The following is a 15264-nucleotide window of genomic DNA, read 5'->3' on the forward strand; positions in this document are numbered from 1 at the left end:
ACACTGTGATGTACCTGAGAGAAAACAGAGATGACCATAAGAACAAAGTATTTTAAAGTTTGTTGTTTTACAGAACATCACAGTTATATATGACATGATAATAAGGCCTGAAGATTTTAAGGAAAATAGAATTATATTTTCATAATGATTTTTTTCCTTCTCAAACCTTGTCTGGGGTGTAAAAACACCACTGGCCAAACGGGGTGCATCTCTTCCCCTCTTTGATAATTACTGTAGTTACCATGTTCTGAACATCACATCCTTTCTTTTCTCCCCAGATGTAATCTATATATATATATATATAGGTGGTTGAATAAAAATATTTGGACATTATTTATAAAAATGACCTCAAGTTAGCACCAGCAAGCTTGTTAGCTAGACAGTTAGCATCAGCTAACAATATTTACTTATTTTCAGTACGGTTATGAATAACGTCCTTAATAACAATGGATGAAAAGTTTAGAGCTCTACTGAGGATTAAGTCTAGAGTGTGTCTACTTTTGTGTGTGGGTCCATGTACATGCTGAATCGACAAGCAAAAAAAAAGCCTCAAGTCCAAATATTAATTTATCACCAATTAACTGTTTGACAAACACTTCCTGCTTCGATGTCCAGATCTGAATTTTAAAAAATCTCAAACATCCTCCGATGTCCCGATCTGAATCAACCGAGTCGCGACCAGGCTCCGAAGTGGCGATCTGAATCTACCGAGTCGCGAACAGGCTCCGAAGTGCCGATCTGAATCAACCGAGTCGCGACCAGGCTCCGAAGTGGCGATCTGAATCAACCGAGTCGCGACCAGGCTCCGAAGTGCCGATCTGAATCAACCGAGTCGCGAACAGGTTCCGAAGTGCTGATCTGAATCAACCGAGTCGCGAACAGGCTCCGAAGTGCCGATCTGACACCTGAGGAGCTTGTATTGCTGAAGCTTGGCGGATCACCCTCTCTGCAGCTCTCAGCACCTTATAATAAGAATACAAATTATGCATATTTATAAGCGCTTTACACAGTACTCAAATACACTATAAAGAACAGAGAAAATATGAACAAAGCAACCTTAATATACATTACTTGCTGATATCACGTGCGCTAACACAAATAACATTTATGTTATGTCGAACAATGTATGTACTCAGATTGGATTGTGTTGGTATTTGGCACTTAACGTTACCTAACGCTAAAAGTAAGTTTCGTGCATCTAACACGTGTTTTTCGAACTTCTTTCTGATCTGAATAGTAATAGTAAGTTATGTGAGAAACACTTGAGTTGAGATACATAGTCTAACTAATGTTAGCTAGCTACGATTTCAGTACAGTACTATCAAAGATCCTTGCCCCTTCTCAATTCTCTGGATTTAAGGACAAACTACAATCAATAGTACAATAGTAATGTTAAATCTTACTTGTGAAAAGTAATCCCGAGCCGTACTTGCGATGCTCCGCCGATTAGAACAGGAAAATGCTGCACAGTGCTCTGGCATCTTAACTGCTGCTACGCAACGAAACTAGGAGTACGACCGGTTCAAGATGGCGGCCGCAAATCTCGTCGCCCAGCGGCCAATAGGCAAGGGGCAAGGAACTCGACCGGAAGTTGAAGTCGGCCGGGGGCTGCCATCTTTTAGCAGAACTTCACTTGCGTTAGCATTCCCATTGACTCCCATTCATTTTGGCGTCACTTTGACAGCGAATAACTTTACATCTGAGGCGTTTAAAGACTCTGTTTGTCCATTATTTATTTCTAAAGATACACGACAATGTATAAAGGGCTCCATTACCTTCTATGTTACATTATGGCCCCGTATAAACAGTTTTTGTAAAAAATAGGCTAACGATTGCGTCATAACCACTCGGCTCTCTGTCGCATTACCGTACAGACAGGAGGAGAAGCTCGCAGGCAATTAACTTAATATGGCATACTGGCGTTACATTTTAAAGTACTATACAAAATAATTAATCAGAATACTTACTCCTGCTCAGTCATGACAAAGAACTCCCCGCTCAAGCTCGCCGTCTCTGCAAGATTAACGATGGCAGTTTGCATGCATAGCTACTAGAAGATTTACATCTGGCAGACAGGTTGCTGACGTCGTCAAGCTTCGTTTGAGTCTGCGCGTCAGAAACGGAAGTGCTAAAAAACGCTAAAACTGGGCTTCATTTGTCTCAATTGAGTTCCAATGGGGTCGCTGTGTCCATTTCTTTTACTGTCTATGCCAATAGGGCGTCTACTTATATGATGTCTATGTTCCGAAGTGCCGATCTGAATCAACCGAGTCGCGAACAGGCTCCGAAGTGCCGATCTGAATCAACCGAGTCGCGAACATGATCCGAAGTCCCGATCTGAATCAACCGAGTCGCGAACAGGCTCCGAAGTCCCGATCTGAATCAACCGAGTCGCGAACAGGCTCCGAAGTGCCGTTCTGAATCAACCGAGTGGCGAACAGGCTCCGAAGTGCCGATCTGAATCAACCGAGTCGCGAACAGGCTCCGAAGTGCCGATCTGAATCAACGGAGTCGCGAACAGGCTCCGAAGTCCCGATCTGAATCAACCGAGTCGCGAACAGGCTCCGAAGTCCCGATCTGAATCAACCTAGTCGCGAACAGACTCCGAAGTGCCGATCTGAAAACTTCGACCAAAGAATGTAAAAAAAAAAAAAACTCAATTTCTCTAATAACTCTATACTCTAATACCTCTACAAATCTATGAAAGACTCAGATCACGTGTCTAAAAATAAATCGCTTTAGTAAAAGATAAATAATAAGAGGAGTCAAGTTTCCTACCGTTCTGCTGTTTGGTCCTCACGCGCGTCTGACGCTCTGCGGCGCGTCTCCGCCACTCACACGCGCGTTTACAGCGCTAAATTAATCATCTTTGCTAATTATTATACATTTACTTCATTGTCAGCTCCAGGTACTTCATTTATTATTGTTCATTGAACTGTTTGAAACTAAAAAAGGTTGTATTTCAGTAATAATTCTAAATTATCAAAATAAAATATATAAAATAATGGTTTCTATTTTAATATCCTTTAAAATATAATCTATTTCTGTGATGTGCAGCTGTATTTTGAAATAAAGTAGGAGAGAAATTAATTAATGCAAAGTTTTAAAATAAAATCAAGCAAAATGATAAAATAAAAACGTTAAAAGTAACTATAAACAAACAACAAATGCCATAAAATACCTCATAAACAATAAAATATGAAATCAGTCAAATACATTTAATGAAATATTATTATTATTATTATTATTATTATTATTAGTTAGTTTTTTATCAACAAAAACTTAAACATGGAATCAGTCAAAAAAACAATCATCAAGCATCAGCTTAAATATGCACAATAAAACTTTATAATTATTACTTTTTTTATTAATTACCATTAACATTTTCTTTGTACAATCAGTGACCACACAAATGCAAGCCTGCGGTAAAATTCAGTTTAGAAAGTTTTTACTTTATGTTCATTTAGTATCATACTATTACGGCTTTTGTCAATATGTAAAATATTTGTCATTTTAATTTCAGAAAAAGTTTTAGTAGTTTTGATGCTTTTGTCATTTTTTGTATTTTATATTGTATGTCTATTTAGTTTTTACAGGCTTAGTTGTACAGTTGCTGTAAGTTGTAAATGCTGCCTTGACAACTAGCTAAATATATATATATATATATATATATATATATATATATATATATATATATATATATATATATATATATATAACTTTTTTCAGTTTAAGTTAAATAAACAAGGTACTTATAAATTTCTCAGTCTGAAAGATAATCTTCAAATTGACTAAATTAGGTTCAGTAATTACATTTGAATGCGCTTAATGCATTAATTTTCAAATAACAATCAAAAAGGCCTGTTTTGATATTTATTGTGATAATTGCATATAATTTGCAATTAATGGAAGCGTTTTGATGATTTACAGTTTATGATGAGATATCGTGGGATGATAAATTAAAGATTGTCTGAAGACGTTAACACCACATTCAGAATTGGTCACGCAACATTTCTGCAGTTGAAACATTAAATTAGTGTCTGTTTTTTTCAAAGCTATTCACTATACATGTGCAGGAAATATTAAAAACAAAAACATGCTTCAATTGCAAGGTGCTTTGACATTCATTAAAAACAAAAACAGGTGACAAACTGCATAAAAACAAGATAAAAGTACATATGAGATCAAAGCAAGCTTGACTGTTGACAATCACTTTAGTTTAGACTCTGATGTTTGTAAAGATTATCTATGTTAAACGTTCAAATGAATGAAACTGTGACATTACACTAACATCAAACAATCACCTGAGGTCAAAGTCTTTGGTTGTTTCTTTGATCTCAACAAAATGACAGATATGTGACTATGGACACCGTATGAAACTATATTTGAAACAAACCTATGAGATTTGTTCAGAGATTTTTTTTTTTTCGTGACACACAGCAAACTTCCAACGATGATGATGAAAAAGGTAAAATTTCAACAGTACCATCAGAATAAAAGAAACTAGGGTAAAACCAGGTAAAAATGGCCAGGACGACATTTTACCACAATTTTTTTTTTTTTATGATTTAATATTTACATTTTATTTTATTTTTTTTGCATTGTGACATTATTTTGATAGATAGAGCCAACTTGCCAAAATCCAGATGTGTTAATAATAATGAGAATATGGATGGTAATAAATCACAATGCAAAAAAAATAAATAAATAATAATAGTCCTAAAAATAGAAAAATTCTTTATGAATTTTTTTTTTTCCTTTTTCTTTTTGATTTTGGGGTAAAATGTGAACTGGATATATTTCCATGACACAATATAAAAAAAAAAAAAATTACAAACATAAAATCAGATTAAGCTTACAATCATACTAACACAGCTGCTATGCAATCCATCATAGTCAACATCAAGTGTTTCTATATGACGCAAAAGTATTTGCTGAATGCTTCTCAATGTTCCTCCAATCCACGGAGAATGTCTTCCAAACCCATTTAATAGGTACCATAAAAACTCTCCATAAACAACAAAGTGATTCTGTCGTCAAACAAGAGTCGTACAATACAAAAAACAAGTCTGTGTTTCTCCAAGTCCACTTAAAAGCAGCCTCAGCTCAGGCGTTTGTTTGTTCAGGGTGTTTTTATAACAGTCTGGGGGTAATTTTGGTTCTACTACGAAGCCCTGGATTTGTTTGGCTTGTATATTTTTGTTTAATTATTCGTTAGAGCCGTCTCGGTCTTCAGCGAATCAGCTTTATTCTTCAAAGCCTTGATCACGGCCATCTCTTTAGCTTCCTTCTTTTGGTTCCTGGCTTCAAACTGCAACCTACCAGGACAAAGAGAGACACGGCTCATTTGCATATGTTCCTAACATTTCAAGTGAGCCGATGCTTTCATGTTTTGCTCGTATTGTGCCACAAACCTGTTCCCAATGATTCTCTGCACGATGTCGTCGGAGGACAGATTGTTGCCGCTGTCCAGGATGCGGAAAATACCTCTCTTCTTTGGCTCCTGTGAAGAGACACAATGGGTAACAACAGTTTTTATGGAAGCAAAGATCGTTCAGAGATGCATATTAGGAGACTTTACTCACGGTGTAAGGGTCTGTCCCATCGGTGTCAGGAAACACTTCGGTCTTCCCATGACACACCACATCCACCTACAGCCAGGCACATGAACGTTCAGATATAGATAAGAGAATGTAGATTCTGGTATGGACAGTGTTAATTTAATATCACTGAGATATATTACAGCTTTCATTCATGTTTTGAAAGAGTTTTAATTTTTATATTTGCCGTTTCATCAAATTTTTTAATTAATTTTTTTTTTCGTTTCAGTTTTAAGTTTTAGTTAATATAAGTTCAACTAAATTAAACTGCAAAATTTCAATTAGCTGAAAAAAAGTTTTCACATTTAATTTTATTTAAACAAAATGTTTTTGTTTTTTTAACTAAATATAATGACCTTGGTTGAGATAAGACGTAAAAAAAAGTAAAAAAAAAAAAAAAAAAAAACTTTTATATAAACTTTTAATAACCAAACCTGTATTTATTTTACAAATACATGATGTCACCAATATATTGTGCATCCTTTGTATTTTTCCCATCAGAACTGTCTGAGGTTTTGGGGTTAAAGAGGCGAGCAGTAAATCTCTAGATTGTTCCCGAAGCAGGACAAGACAGAATTGCTGAAACAGTGTTCAGTCACTAAAGCCTCAGAGTTTGGCTGCTGTCCCAGAGCTTTACACAACACACACACACACACACACACTGCTTTATGTCTCAATAGCGTACTGTGTGAATCACACAAACCACCTTCTCTTCACACTCAAAAGCCTTTTATTGTGTAATCGTGTCTAGAAGCGGATTATACCGAAACTCCATTCTTATTCTCTTTAATAAACGCTTCAGTACTGTACCTTAAAGTGATCCAGAAGGTCTTTTCCTACTGCATACGGAGCCCCGATCACAACCTCAGACACATACTGCAGACGAGGGAACCACAAGACAGTTATTCATGGCCTAAATGAAAGACTGATTACAAACTGAACCCAAAGTTCTACAACAGATTCTTTAAGTTCTCAAAGTTCTAAATGTTTAACAATCTCACTGTTCTCCAGAAACTTCTATATTTCCCCAAGTCCAACGTTCTTGGTTCAAACATTCTAAAATTGTCCAAAACAGTCAAAGTTGTAAATCTTAAAGCCAGATGAAACCTCTCATCATTCATCAGAAAGAAATGCGTGTGCGGTTAGCACTGATATTACAGCATGAGGGAGGTCTGGAGTTTCACTGCATGCTTCTGATATTAGCAGCTCTATGGAGGCTCAGTCTGAATGTGACATCATGCTTTAGGTATGCTGGTATTTGCCTGATCTACGAGAGTATGTGTGCTGTGGATGAGCGAGAGGGTTTGTAAATTTGGATATGTTTTGAATTAGCTCAAGGAGTGAGATTTTTAATAGAAGCCTCAAAAGCATGCAGTACAAATGAACCTTTATCACTGCTTGTGGTGACCTTGAGATGTTTCTTAATGTTCCTGTCCAGTTTTTCCCCCCATCCTCCCTTTTTTGTAATATGTTACTCCCTCTCTCTGAATACAACGACCCATTGTTCTTAAACAAGTGTCTGGAATACAATAACAACTTGAAATGTGCCACATAATAAAACGGGATTGGAGGAGACGCCAAATTATGCACAATCCAGAAAACTGACTGGAGGTGGCAGTAATGTATGGAGATGGTTGACAAAAGATTGGAGGAGATGGTTATTTATGGAATCTACCAATAAATGATTAAAAGCAGCAGTAAGTTAGGCACAAATTGAAGCGAAACGCAGGGAAATCATTGGAGGAGGATGAAGTTCTACACTTACTCTGCATGCCAGCACACTCAAAGTTCTCTCATGAATATTCATGATGGGGTAGTTCTTCCCTTTGTAGCGGTTCACTTCCTACAAAACAATAAAACAACTACAATTTATAAACGCAACAATAACATTTACTAAACATTAAAATTACACACTGCTATAATTCACACACAAATTTTAAAACTATTTGCAATTATCATTTTGTTTCATTTTTGTTTTGTGGTAGTGATACAATTTGCTACAGTTCCACTGTTGTGACCATATCTGTAATGTGTATGATTTTTTGCATATTAGGAAACATGTTTCCCCTGAGGCAAAGAAGTTCAAAAACTGTAAAACAGGTTTGCATGTCGTCATGCTGGGGTTGTAACTTTGAACTTCCTTTTTCCTGATTCGCATGAGGTTCTCTTACTGATCAAAGTTTATCCCAAGAATTAAAAACAGCACCAGGAGGGTGGAGAGGTCTGTAAAATCTCGTAAAGTGTTTGTGCGCGTTAGTTTTTATGAAACACACCTGGTCAAAGTGCAGTCCCACAATGACGTAAGGTTTCTCTGCTTGTTTGTGAACCGTCTCGAGGAAATCCACATGACCGATGTCTATAGGGTTCAGATAGTCAAGGCCGAAACAAATGTACAACCGCGGCTGAAAAATGTTCAACTTAATTGATCCTGACTTTTCCAGATTTCTGGATGTTTTCAGAAGCTAATTGTGGAGTGTCGTGATTTTAAAAGGATACGGAAGAGATCGAAAGCTCCGGCCACATAAATAATTGTGTCCCCTGGCTGTGGTTCTTTTCCTGAGGCGAACTGGATGATCTTCTGAGATGTCTGAAGGAACTGAGAGACGCCAGTCCAAGGGCTGTGCCCTTTAGGGCCCTGAGGAGAAAGGATACGTGAGAAATTATGCATTTGCAAATGCCACAATATTCAAATGAATGCTAGGTATGAGGTTTTTTTACTCACACACCACATAAAAACAATTCCAGTTATGTACAGTATGTTCTCCAACCGGAATTAAAAAAAAAAAAAAAAAAAAAAAAAAACATGGCATTCTTAACCTATTTAACTACTGTAATATGGACATTTCCAAGCAGAGTAAATATAAAGATGGAAATAATGTTGCATAAGATTTAATTTTATCCATCAGTATTTAATTAGATTATAAGGTTTGGTTAAAAATATATAACATAAAATAAAAAATAATAACATTTACATTTTATGTTGTCTTTATGGTTTATAAGTATTCCCTGACCTCTAGTGGTCAAACCTTCATATGACAGCAGATTACAATTTCATTAAAATATTAATCTGGACATGAGCAGATCAACTCACTTTCCCAAAGTTATCTGTGTGGAGCTGGTAGGATGCATTATCCTGAGAGAAAGGGAGGAATATGAATTAAGGACTAACAAAAAGACTTCACATAACACATATCTACACACACAATAAACAAAGTATACTCACAACATTACTGTGATGTGACTTTGTTAACAGCAGCATACGACCCACTAGGTCTGTCGTAGACACTCCCTGTGTACGTTTACATTCCCTGTTGATGAAAAAGACACATACAGCAACCATTACACACACCCTTGAGACAAAATTCAGTGGTGTGCCACAGGTATATGTCCTAGGCCCACTGGACTTTACCTGTATCGACCCATTCTCTTCACTTCATCGTATGTATCCTTTCCATCCACGGTCAATGTGATATCATCTAGCAACATAAAATTAAATGATTGAAATTCTAATTTTTATTATTATTATTTTTAATTATTATTTTTATTATTATTGATACTATATTATTGATTTTTTTTTTTCAGATTCAAATCAATTTTGGTCAAATTTTAACTATGTCAGGTAAAAAAAAAAAAAAACGTAAGTTATTTTATTTTTAGGTTTTTAAACACCAAGATCATTTACGCAAAATTAACGGTAAAAAACATGTCGTTTCACAATCATCATGATTATGGCATCACAATCATTAGCACATAAACAGATGGCCGTAAATGTTAATATTCATTAACAAATTATCAGGTCATGTTAATATTATATTTACACATAACGCTTATTACATTAGATTCAACTTTATTGTCATTGCACGTGTCGGTACAAGGCAACGAAATACAGTAGATATGATTGTACTGACATTAACCTGACATTAACCAGTGTGTGTTTTATGAGCGAAAAGGTTCAATCATAACATAATTTAGGTATAGACCTCTTAAAGGAACAGTAATAAATATAGGATGTTCAATTTAAAGAATCAAACAGGATGAAAATGATTATGGAAAACTGCATCATAACCATTTTGGATAAAAAAAAAATAAGCGTACTTCAAATAAATAAAATTCCACAAAAGACTAAATTATGACAACTTTAAATACATTAACATGATTTCGGACTGCTATATTGTCTATAAGTGTCTAAAGGATGCTTTTACCTCCGTGCACGCAGAAATCACAGTTGTACTTGTCCAGCGTCTCCAGTGTCGTAACATACGGCGCCCCCTCCACGATCTCATCCACCCACTTTATGGCCCGTATCATTTTATATCGCTCGGCCTGCGTGAAGACCGGAGGCCCCTTGTGCTTGGCTATTTCCTCTGAATGTACAAGAGAAAATATTTGACCATTTCTCAGTTTATGTATTATAGCATTACAGTGTGAATGTCTGAAATTTGACTTGTGAAGCATACCGTCCGTATGTACTCCTACTACGAGATAATCTCCCATCGCCTTAGCCTGTCGTAACTGGTTAGAATGACCGTAGTGCACCATGTCATAGCTGTGAAGACAGATGTGGACTTTAGATATGTATATTCAGATTCAGAGAAACCACACAGGTGATGTTATAAATAACTGCTTTATAACAGCTTAATTAAAATCCATACACACAGCTGTAACTAGAGACGGGTGGGTTATCTAACCAACACGAGCCCTTACCCCTAGTAATATCATTAGTCAGACCAATGGGATTACATGGGGACATAATCTCCAATTCCATTTCCCATGATCCTTTGCTGAGCACTACACTTAACACTATGTGTTATTTATAACTGCAGTTACATTTCATCACTCATAAAGGAACGCTGCAGTTAAATGAATTGGAGGAATATATCAGATTTAAGCATAAAGGTTGTCAATTCTGCGCCTCTGTGAACCATTAGCACATGTATTAGACACATCTATAAATTTACAGAAATCACATGACTCAAAAACCTTTGAACCGCCACTGCAGTATGTTCATATATATTCATATATTATTATAATATTTATTAATATTACATTTATTTAGCTTTTAAATTACATTTTTATGTGTCTTTTATTTATATATTTTAATTTAAGATTTTTATTTTGTCCTTTTTTTTTTTTTTTTAAAAGCTTTAATTAATGTTCAGTAGTTAAATAGTTTTTCAAGTACTTCAAATTATTTATTTTTTTACGTTTTTCATCTAATACATATTTTATTTCAGTTGTAATTTAATTACTGTAAAATATGCACTTTCTAATTATGAAATATCAAATGTCTGATCATCTTTCAAGCCTATTAACTACACTAACAAAAAGTTCCAGAGTATCAGGCACTAGATTTTAGGACATGTCGTAGAAACATATGCACAAATACAAAATACCTAACCATGTACAAATATATTTACCATGCTTTTTGACACACATAGCATGGTATTCTTCAAAATACCATGCTGTACCACATAAACACCATGATGCTTAAATATGATAATCATTTAAGGATCATTTAATGAAATATCAAGCATTGCCATCTGACACCACTATACTAAATACAATGATAAAACAATGAATAAGACCATCTTTAAGTATCAAGGCAGAAAAGTACCATAGTAAAGGCATGTGTTTGCCATGCATGAATTTTAATAGCGAAGTATATTTAAAATTACCACGATAAAGTGAGCTACTTTTTTTATTCAAAGACTGTCATGATGATACGAAAACACAGTACTTTTTGTTGATATTTATACAGTACCATGGTAAGTGTCAAAATACCACGGAAACCTGTCCCTGTGAAGCCAACTATACTTCGTTTTTGTTGAATTCTAACATGTTTAAAGCAACTCTTACTGCTTTTGCATGCTGTAGAGATATACTGCACACTTTGACTGTGGTGTCACTCACCAGCCGTCACACCACACCCGGATCACCCGCTTCCTCTTCTCCTGGCTGTGGCTCAAACAGCTTGACTCTACCTTGTCCTCCTCCTCCACAGCATGGCTTCCATTCTTAATCATGGTTTTAAGTCCCCTAACAAGCGTTATAAACGGCTGGAGCACTCCGTGTTGATGTGAATGACACCGGCAGAGCCGTCCTTCCAGAAGCCCAGAGAAAGTAGTAAGCGGCGCAACGTCGATGACGCAACGCGCAAACAGCACGAGTACTTACGTTGCCCCGCCCCCTCGGTTTAGGGAGTGCCAGAAGAGTGTCGCGAGATTTTCTTGCAACAAGTGCGAAGAAACGATAAACTCCCATGATAAAAAAGAAGTAAAAACTTTATTTGTTAAATTATTATTAAAATTATTAGTGTTAACTTTTCGTTGCACGCTGCAATCTGTAGAATATAGTATTTGCCTATTAATATTATCCCGTTTTCACAAGAAAGTTGAACTTTTTTTCAATTGTTTCTCTCTCTTTCTTTCATTCTTATTTTTCTTAAAGATAAATCATATTTTTCTAATCAACTACAAATAAATAAAAAAGTTAACATGTTACATTATTAGGAATATATTTCGTAACTGATATTAGTGTAATAATAATAATTGATGTTAATAAAATATACAAAAAATACCTATTAAGTAAATTAATAAAGTAAAACTAAAAATCAAGTAGGCTATTAGTAAATGGATGAAAGCCTTTTTTTCCTTACAAAATGTCGGAATCTTGCTCTTTTCCAGAAATGTAACTATTATTTTATTAACACGCTGCACAAAATATTTGAAATTAATTAATTAAAATAAAAAATATTTAATAACAAAAATAATAATAACAACATATAACAAAAATAATAACAAAATATTTTCTTATGTTATCTTGAAACTGAGGTAATTTATTTTACTAATTCAATTTTTTCTTAAATATTTTCTTTGTTTCTTACATCTTAAATGTTTTATGAACAATTACAAAGAGAAAATTATTATAAGGTAATTTACTTCAGTAATAATATTTTTTTTCTGAACTTATTTTCTTTCTCACATCTCCATATATTCTTTCTTTCTTTCATCTCAGATTTTTTACTGTTCTCAGATACATTTACTGTTACAGATAGCCTTTAGGTGGCGCTACAGATACAACAACAACAAACTCCGGTGGAATATGAAAAAGTTTATTTATTGTTAATGCATTCACCACAGTTTGTTTTTATCGCACACATAAAAAATAGTTCAAATCTATAGAAAACATTTCTTGTTATTTTTTTTTATAACTTACATGATGTTCTAAGGGAAAATAAATAACAACCACAGCGCTCAAATTTTTTTTTTTTAAATAAAAAAATACAATAAAATGACTTGATTTCAAGAGTTGCATCCATTTTGCCTGTAAGCGATATGGCTTTCATTCATTTTGATGATCAAACCCCTGTCTGGATCCAAATTTTAGCTCTCACAGGAAAGCCCACTGGTTCCTCATTGATTTCCACCACGCTTGCCACTAGAAAAGACAAAAACCACATAAAACTTTAACAAAATACACTCATATTTTCTTCTTGTACTGCTTAGCATTCATAACATTCATATAGCCTAGCATATCTGTGTTGTTAGCCATTACCTTGTCCCTGATGTCTTGGAGTTCATCACCCATTGTAAATACTCTTTGGCAGCGATGCTGTCCAAGACCTTGTTGACGTCACTGGTGAAACTGCCATCTACATGCCTCCTGCCCGCCAAATTAATGACTCTGTTGTCTGCAACACTGCAAATATGCGATAAACAACGTGTTAGCGTGTGTACATGACACTTATTTAAAGTTTAAACCACTTAATTATGGGTTTAAAAGCAGTTAGCAGGCCTACATCAAGTTTAGCTTTAGCATGTCGCATGTAGGATTTTCTGGGATAAAATCAGTTTGTGAGAAAGTTTGTATTATTGGTTTTTGGATGTTTGGTCATAATTAGCATCTTTGCAGTTAGGATTTTGAAGTATTTGCTTGATCAGCAGAGAAGCAGGAGATGTAAGCAGAGAAAGATTACCAAAAGCACCCAGCGTGGTTTTAGTGCTATTTATTAGCATTAGCATTTGGCAGTGAGGTTGGACAGGGTGCGTAAGAAAAGAGACACTGGCAGAAAAAGATTTGATTTAATGTTTGCATTTAAGTTAGTATAGCAAAAGTCTGTTAGCGTTAGGACTTTAAATAAATTACAATATTATTACACACACATAAATATTTAAAATTCTTAAATATATTTATATATATATATATATATATATATATATATATATATATAACAATTAAACAATTATAAGAATTGTATTTTTTATTTATAAAAAATACTCCTTATATATACAATTCGTATATTAGTTATGTAATTATCACATATCATTGTTTTATTTTATATTATAAATAATATATAATGAAACAAAACAATTAACATAACATAAAATTTAAAAAATATAATATTGTATATATTACTTTTAGACATTAAAAATTCAATTTTTTTTTCAAGCTATATTGTATTTTTTAATAATAAGTTTGTGTATATATAATGATGTAATATGTTACATATTGAATATTATATTAGAATATTATATTATATAATAGATTAATATTAGAATATTATATAGAAATGATTAAAAACACATACATAACAAAAGTATATACTTAACAAACTAACAGAAAATGTATTTATATAATGTCAGTATATATTTTATCAATAAATAAATTATATAAATGTGAAAACATGTTCTGTAACATATTATAGGTTTCCATATACAAAAATAATTTAGGATTTATAACTATTTTTATTTTAGAAAATATATACAATATATGTTTTATATTTATCATATATTTAGTTTTATTCAAAATTAGTTTTTAAGCTATTTGAGACATTTTACATGCATTCTATAAAAAGTAATGGTGGCCTTTTTTATTTGAATTGTAAACGTTGGATCATTTTTACCTTTTTATTTATTTTTTTATTGATCTCGTACTGTAATTGTACATACCCGTTTCTCCTTGAGGTCATGAGCCGCTGAACAAAGTCTTGTGCTCTCCTGTTGTAGTCATTGGAGAAAGTTCCCTCAGAATGTCTCTTACCCCTCGCCGGAAGACTTTCTACTGTCTCTGTGCTGCACGACCAGATGATATATGAGTGTTACATAACATAAACCGAACAAAACGAAACCTACATCCCCAAACAAAAAGCCTTCAAACAGCTATAAAGTGAAGATTTCATGTTTAAGCACTTTATTGCTCAGAAACAGACTATAAAACGCCGTAAAAGGCCATTTCTCCAACCTTGTGCTGTCATCCTGCAGTGGGACACAGATGCTGTTTTGAACATAGATGAACAGAAGAAGACCAGCAAGACATTGGACGCCTTTCATTTCGACAGCTTCTTCCAGTTCTGATCACACACGTCCTGAAAAAACGAGAGAACCAACACTTTTGAAACCGACCGAGCATCTACAAAGCCTCAAAAAGAGCGCTTTCAACTTACCGGTTGATGGAAGAGTTGAGTGTGTTTGGATCTTCTCCTGTCGGTTTCGTGGCCTCTTCTCAATCGTCCGGTTCTTATATAGTCGGTCCAGGTGGGCCGTCCCATCTCGGCAGCCCACACACACACGTACGTTTGCGTTCAGATCCATTAGTGTCAGTCCATTACACACTCTGGATGAAACCATTCATGTTTGCTTAAAGAGAGATGTGCCAAAGTGCCTCC

At 34.6% G+C, this 15264-nt stretch overlaps 2 protein-coding genes across 2 annotated transcripts; both read right to left on the reverse strand.

Annotated features, from left to right (window-relative positions):
• Positions 1-3859: 3859 nt before the first annotated feature.
• LOC127942978 (ethanolamine-phosphate cytidylyltransferase) lies at positions 3860-11760 on the reverse strand. The gene is made up of 13 exons (XM_052539042.1): positions 11511-11760; positions 10058-10146; positions 9803-9964; positions 9010-9076; positions 8824-8908; positions 8692-8733; positions 8097-8235; positions 7874-7956; positions 7366-7443; positions 6411-6476; positions 5586-5651; positions 5415-5503; positions 3860-5318 (listed from the first exon to the last, which is right to left on the reverse strand). The coding sequence occupies exons 1-13, from the start codon at positions 11621-11623 to the stop codon at positions 5204-5206; spliced, it is 1194 nt and encodes a 397-aa protein (XP_052395002.1). The 5' UTR covers positions 11624-11760; the 3' UTR covers positions 3860-5203.
• A 930-nt stretch (positions 11761-12690) lies between these two features.
• Positions 12691-15193, reverse strand: LOC127942981 (pro-glucagon-like). The gene is made up of 5 exons (XM_052539045.1): positions 15043-15193; positions 14841-14964; positions 14549-14671; positions 13155-13298; positions 12691-13037 (listed from the first exon to the last, which is right to left on the reverse strand). Exons 2-5 carry the CDS (start codon positions 14927-14929, stop codon positions 13013-13015), a joined length of 381 nt encoding a protein of 126 aa, XP_052395005.1. The 5' UTR covers positions 14930-14964; positions 15043-15193; the 3' UTR covers positions 12691-13012.
• Between the last annotated feature and the right edge of the window lie 71 nt (positions 15194-15264).

Source organism: Carassius gibelio, chromosome A22 (assembly GCF_023724105.1).
Source record: "Carassius gibelio isolate Cgi1373 ecotype wild population from Czech Republic chromosome A22, carGib1.2-hapl.c, whole genome shotgun sequence".
NCBI classification, from domain to species: domain Eukaryota; kingdom Metazoa; phylum Chordata; class Actinopteri; order Cypriniformes; family Cyprinidae; genus Carassius; species Carassius gibelio.

Coding starts and splice junctions, on each gene's coding strand:
- LOC127942978 (XM_052539042.1), bottom strand. CDS start 11,623: ATGATTAAGAATGGAAGCCATGCTGTGGAGGAGGAGGACAAGGTAGAG. Junction 8,236..8,691: donor ACACAGATAACTTTGGGAAA/GTGAGTTGATCT, acceptor CTTTCTCCTCAG/GGCCCTAAAGGGCACAGCCC. Junction 6,477..7,365: donor TGAGTGTGCTGGCATGCAGA/GTAAGTGTAGAA, acceptor CCTCGTCTGCAG/TATGTGTCTGAGGTTGTGAT.
- LOC127942981 (XM_052539045.1), bottom strand. CDS start 14,929: ATGAAAGGCGTCCAATGTCTTGCTGGTCTTCTTCTGTTCATCTATGTT. Junction 14,672..14,840: donor CTGCAGGATGACAGCACAAG/GTTGGAGAAATG, acceptor CTGGTCGTGCAG/CACAGAGACAGTAGAAAGTC. Junction 13,038..13,154: donor TCCAAGACATCAGGGACAAG/GTAATGGCTAAC, acceptor TGTCTTTTCTAG/TGGCAAGCGTGGTGGAAATC.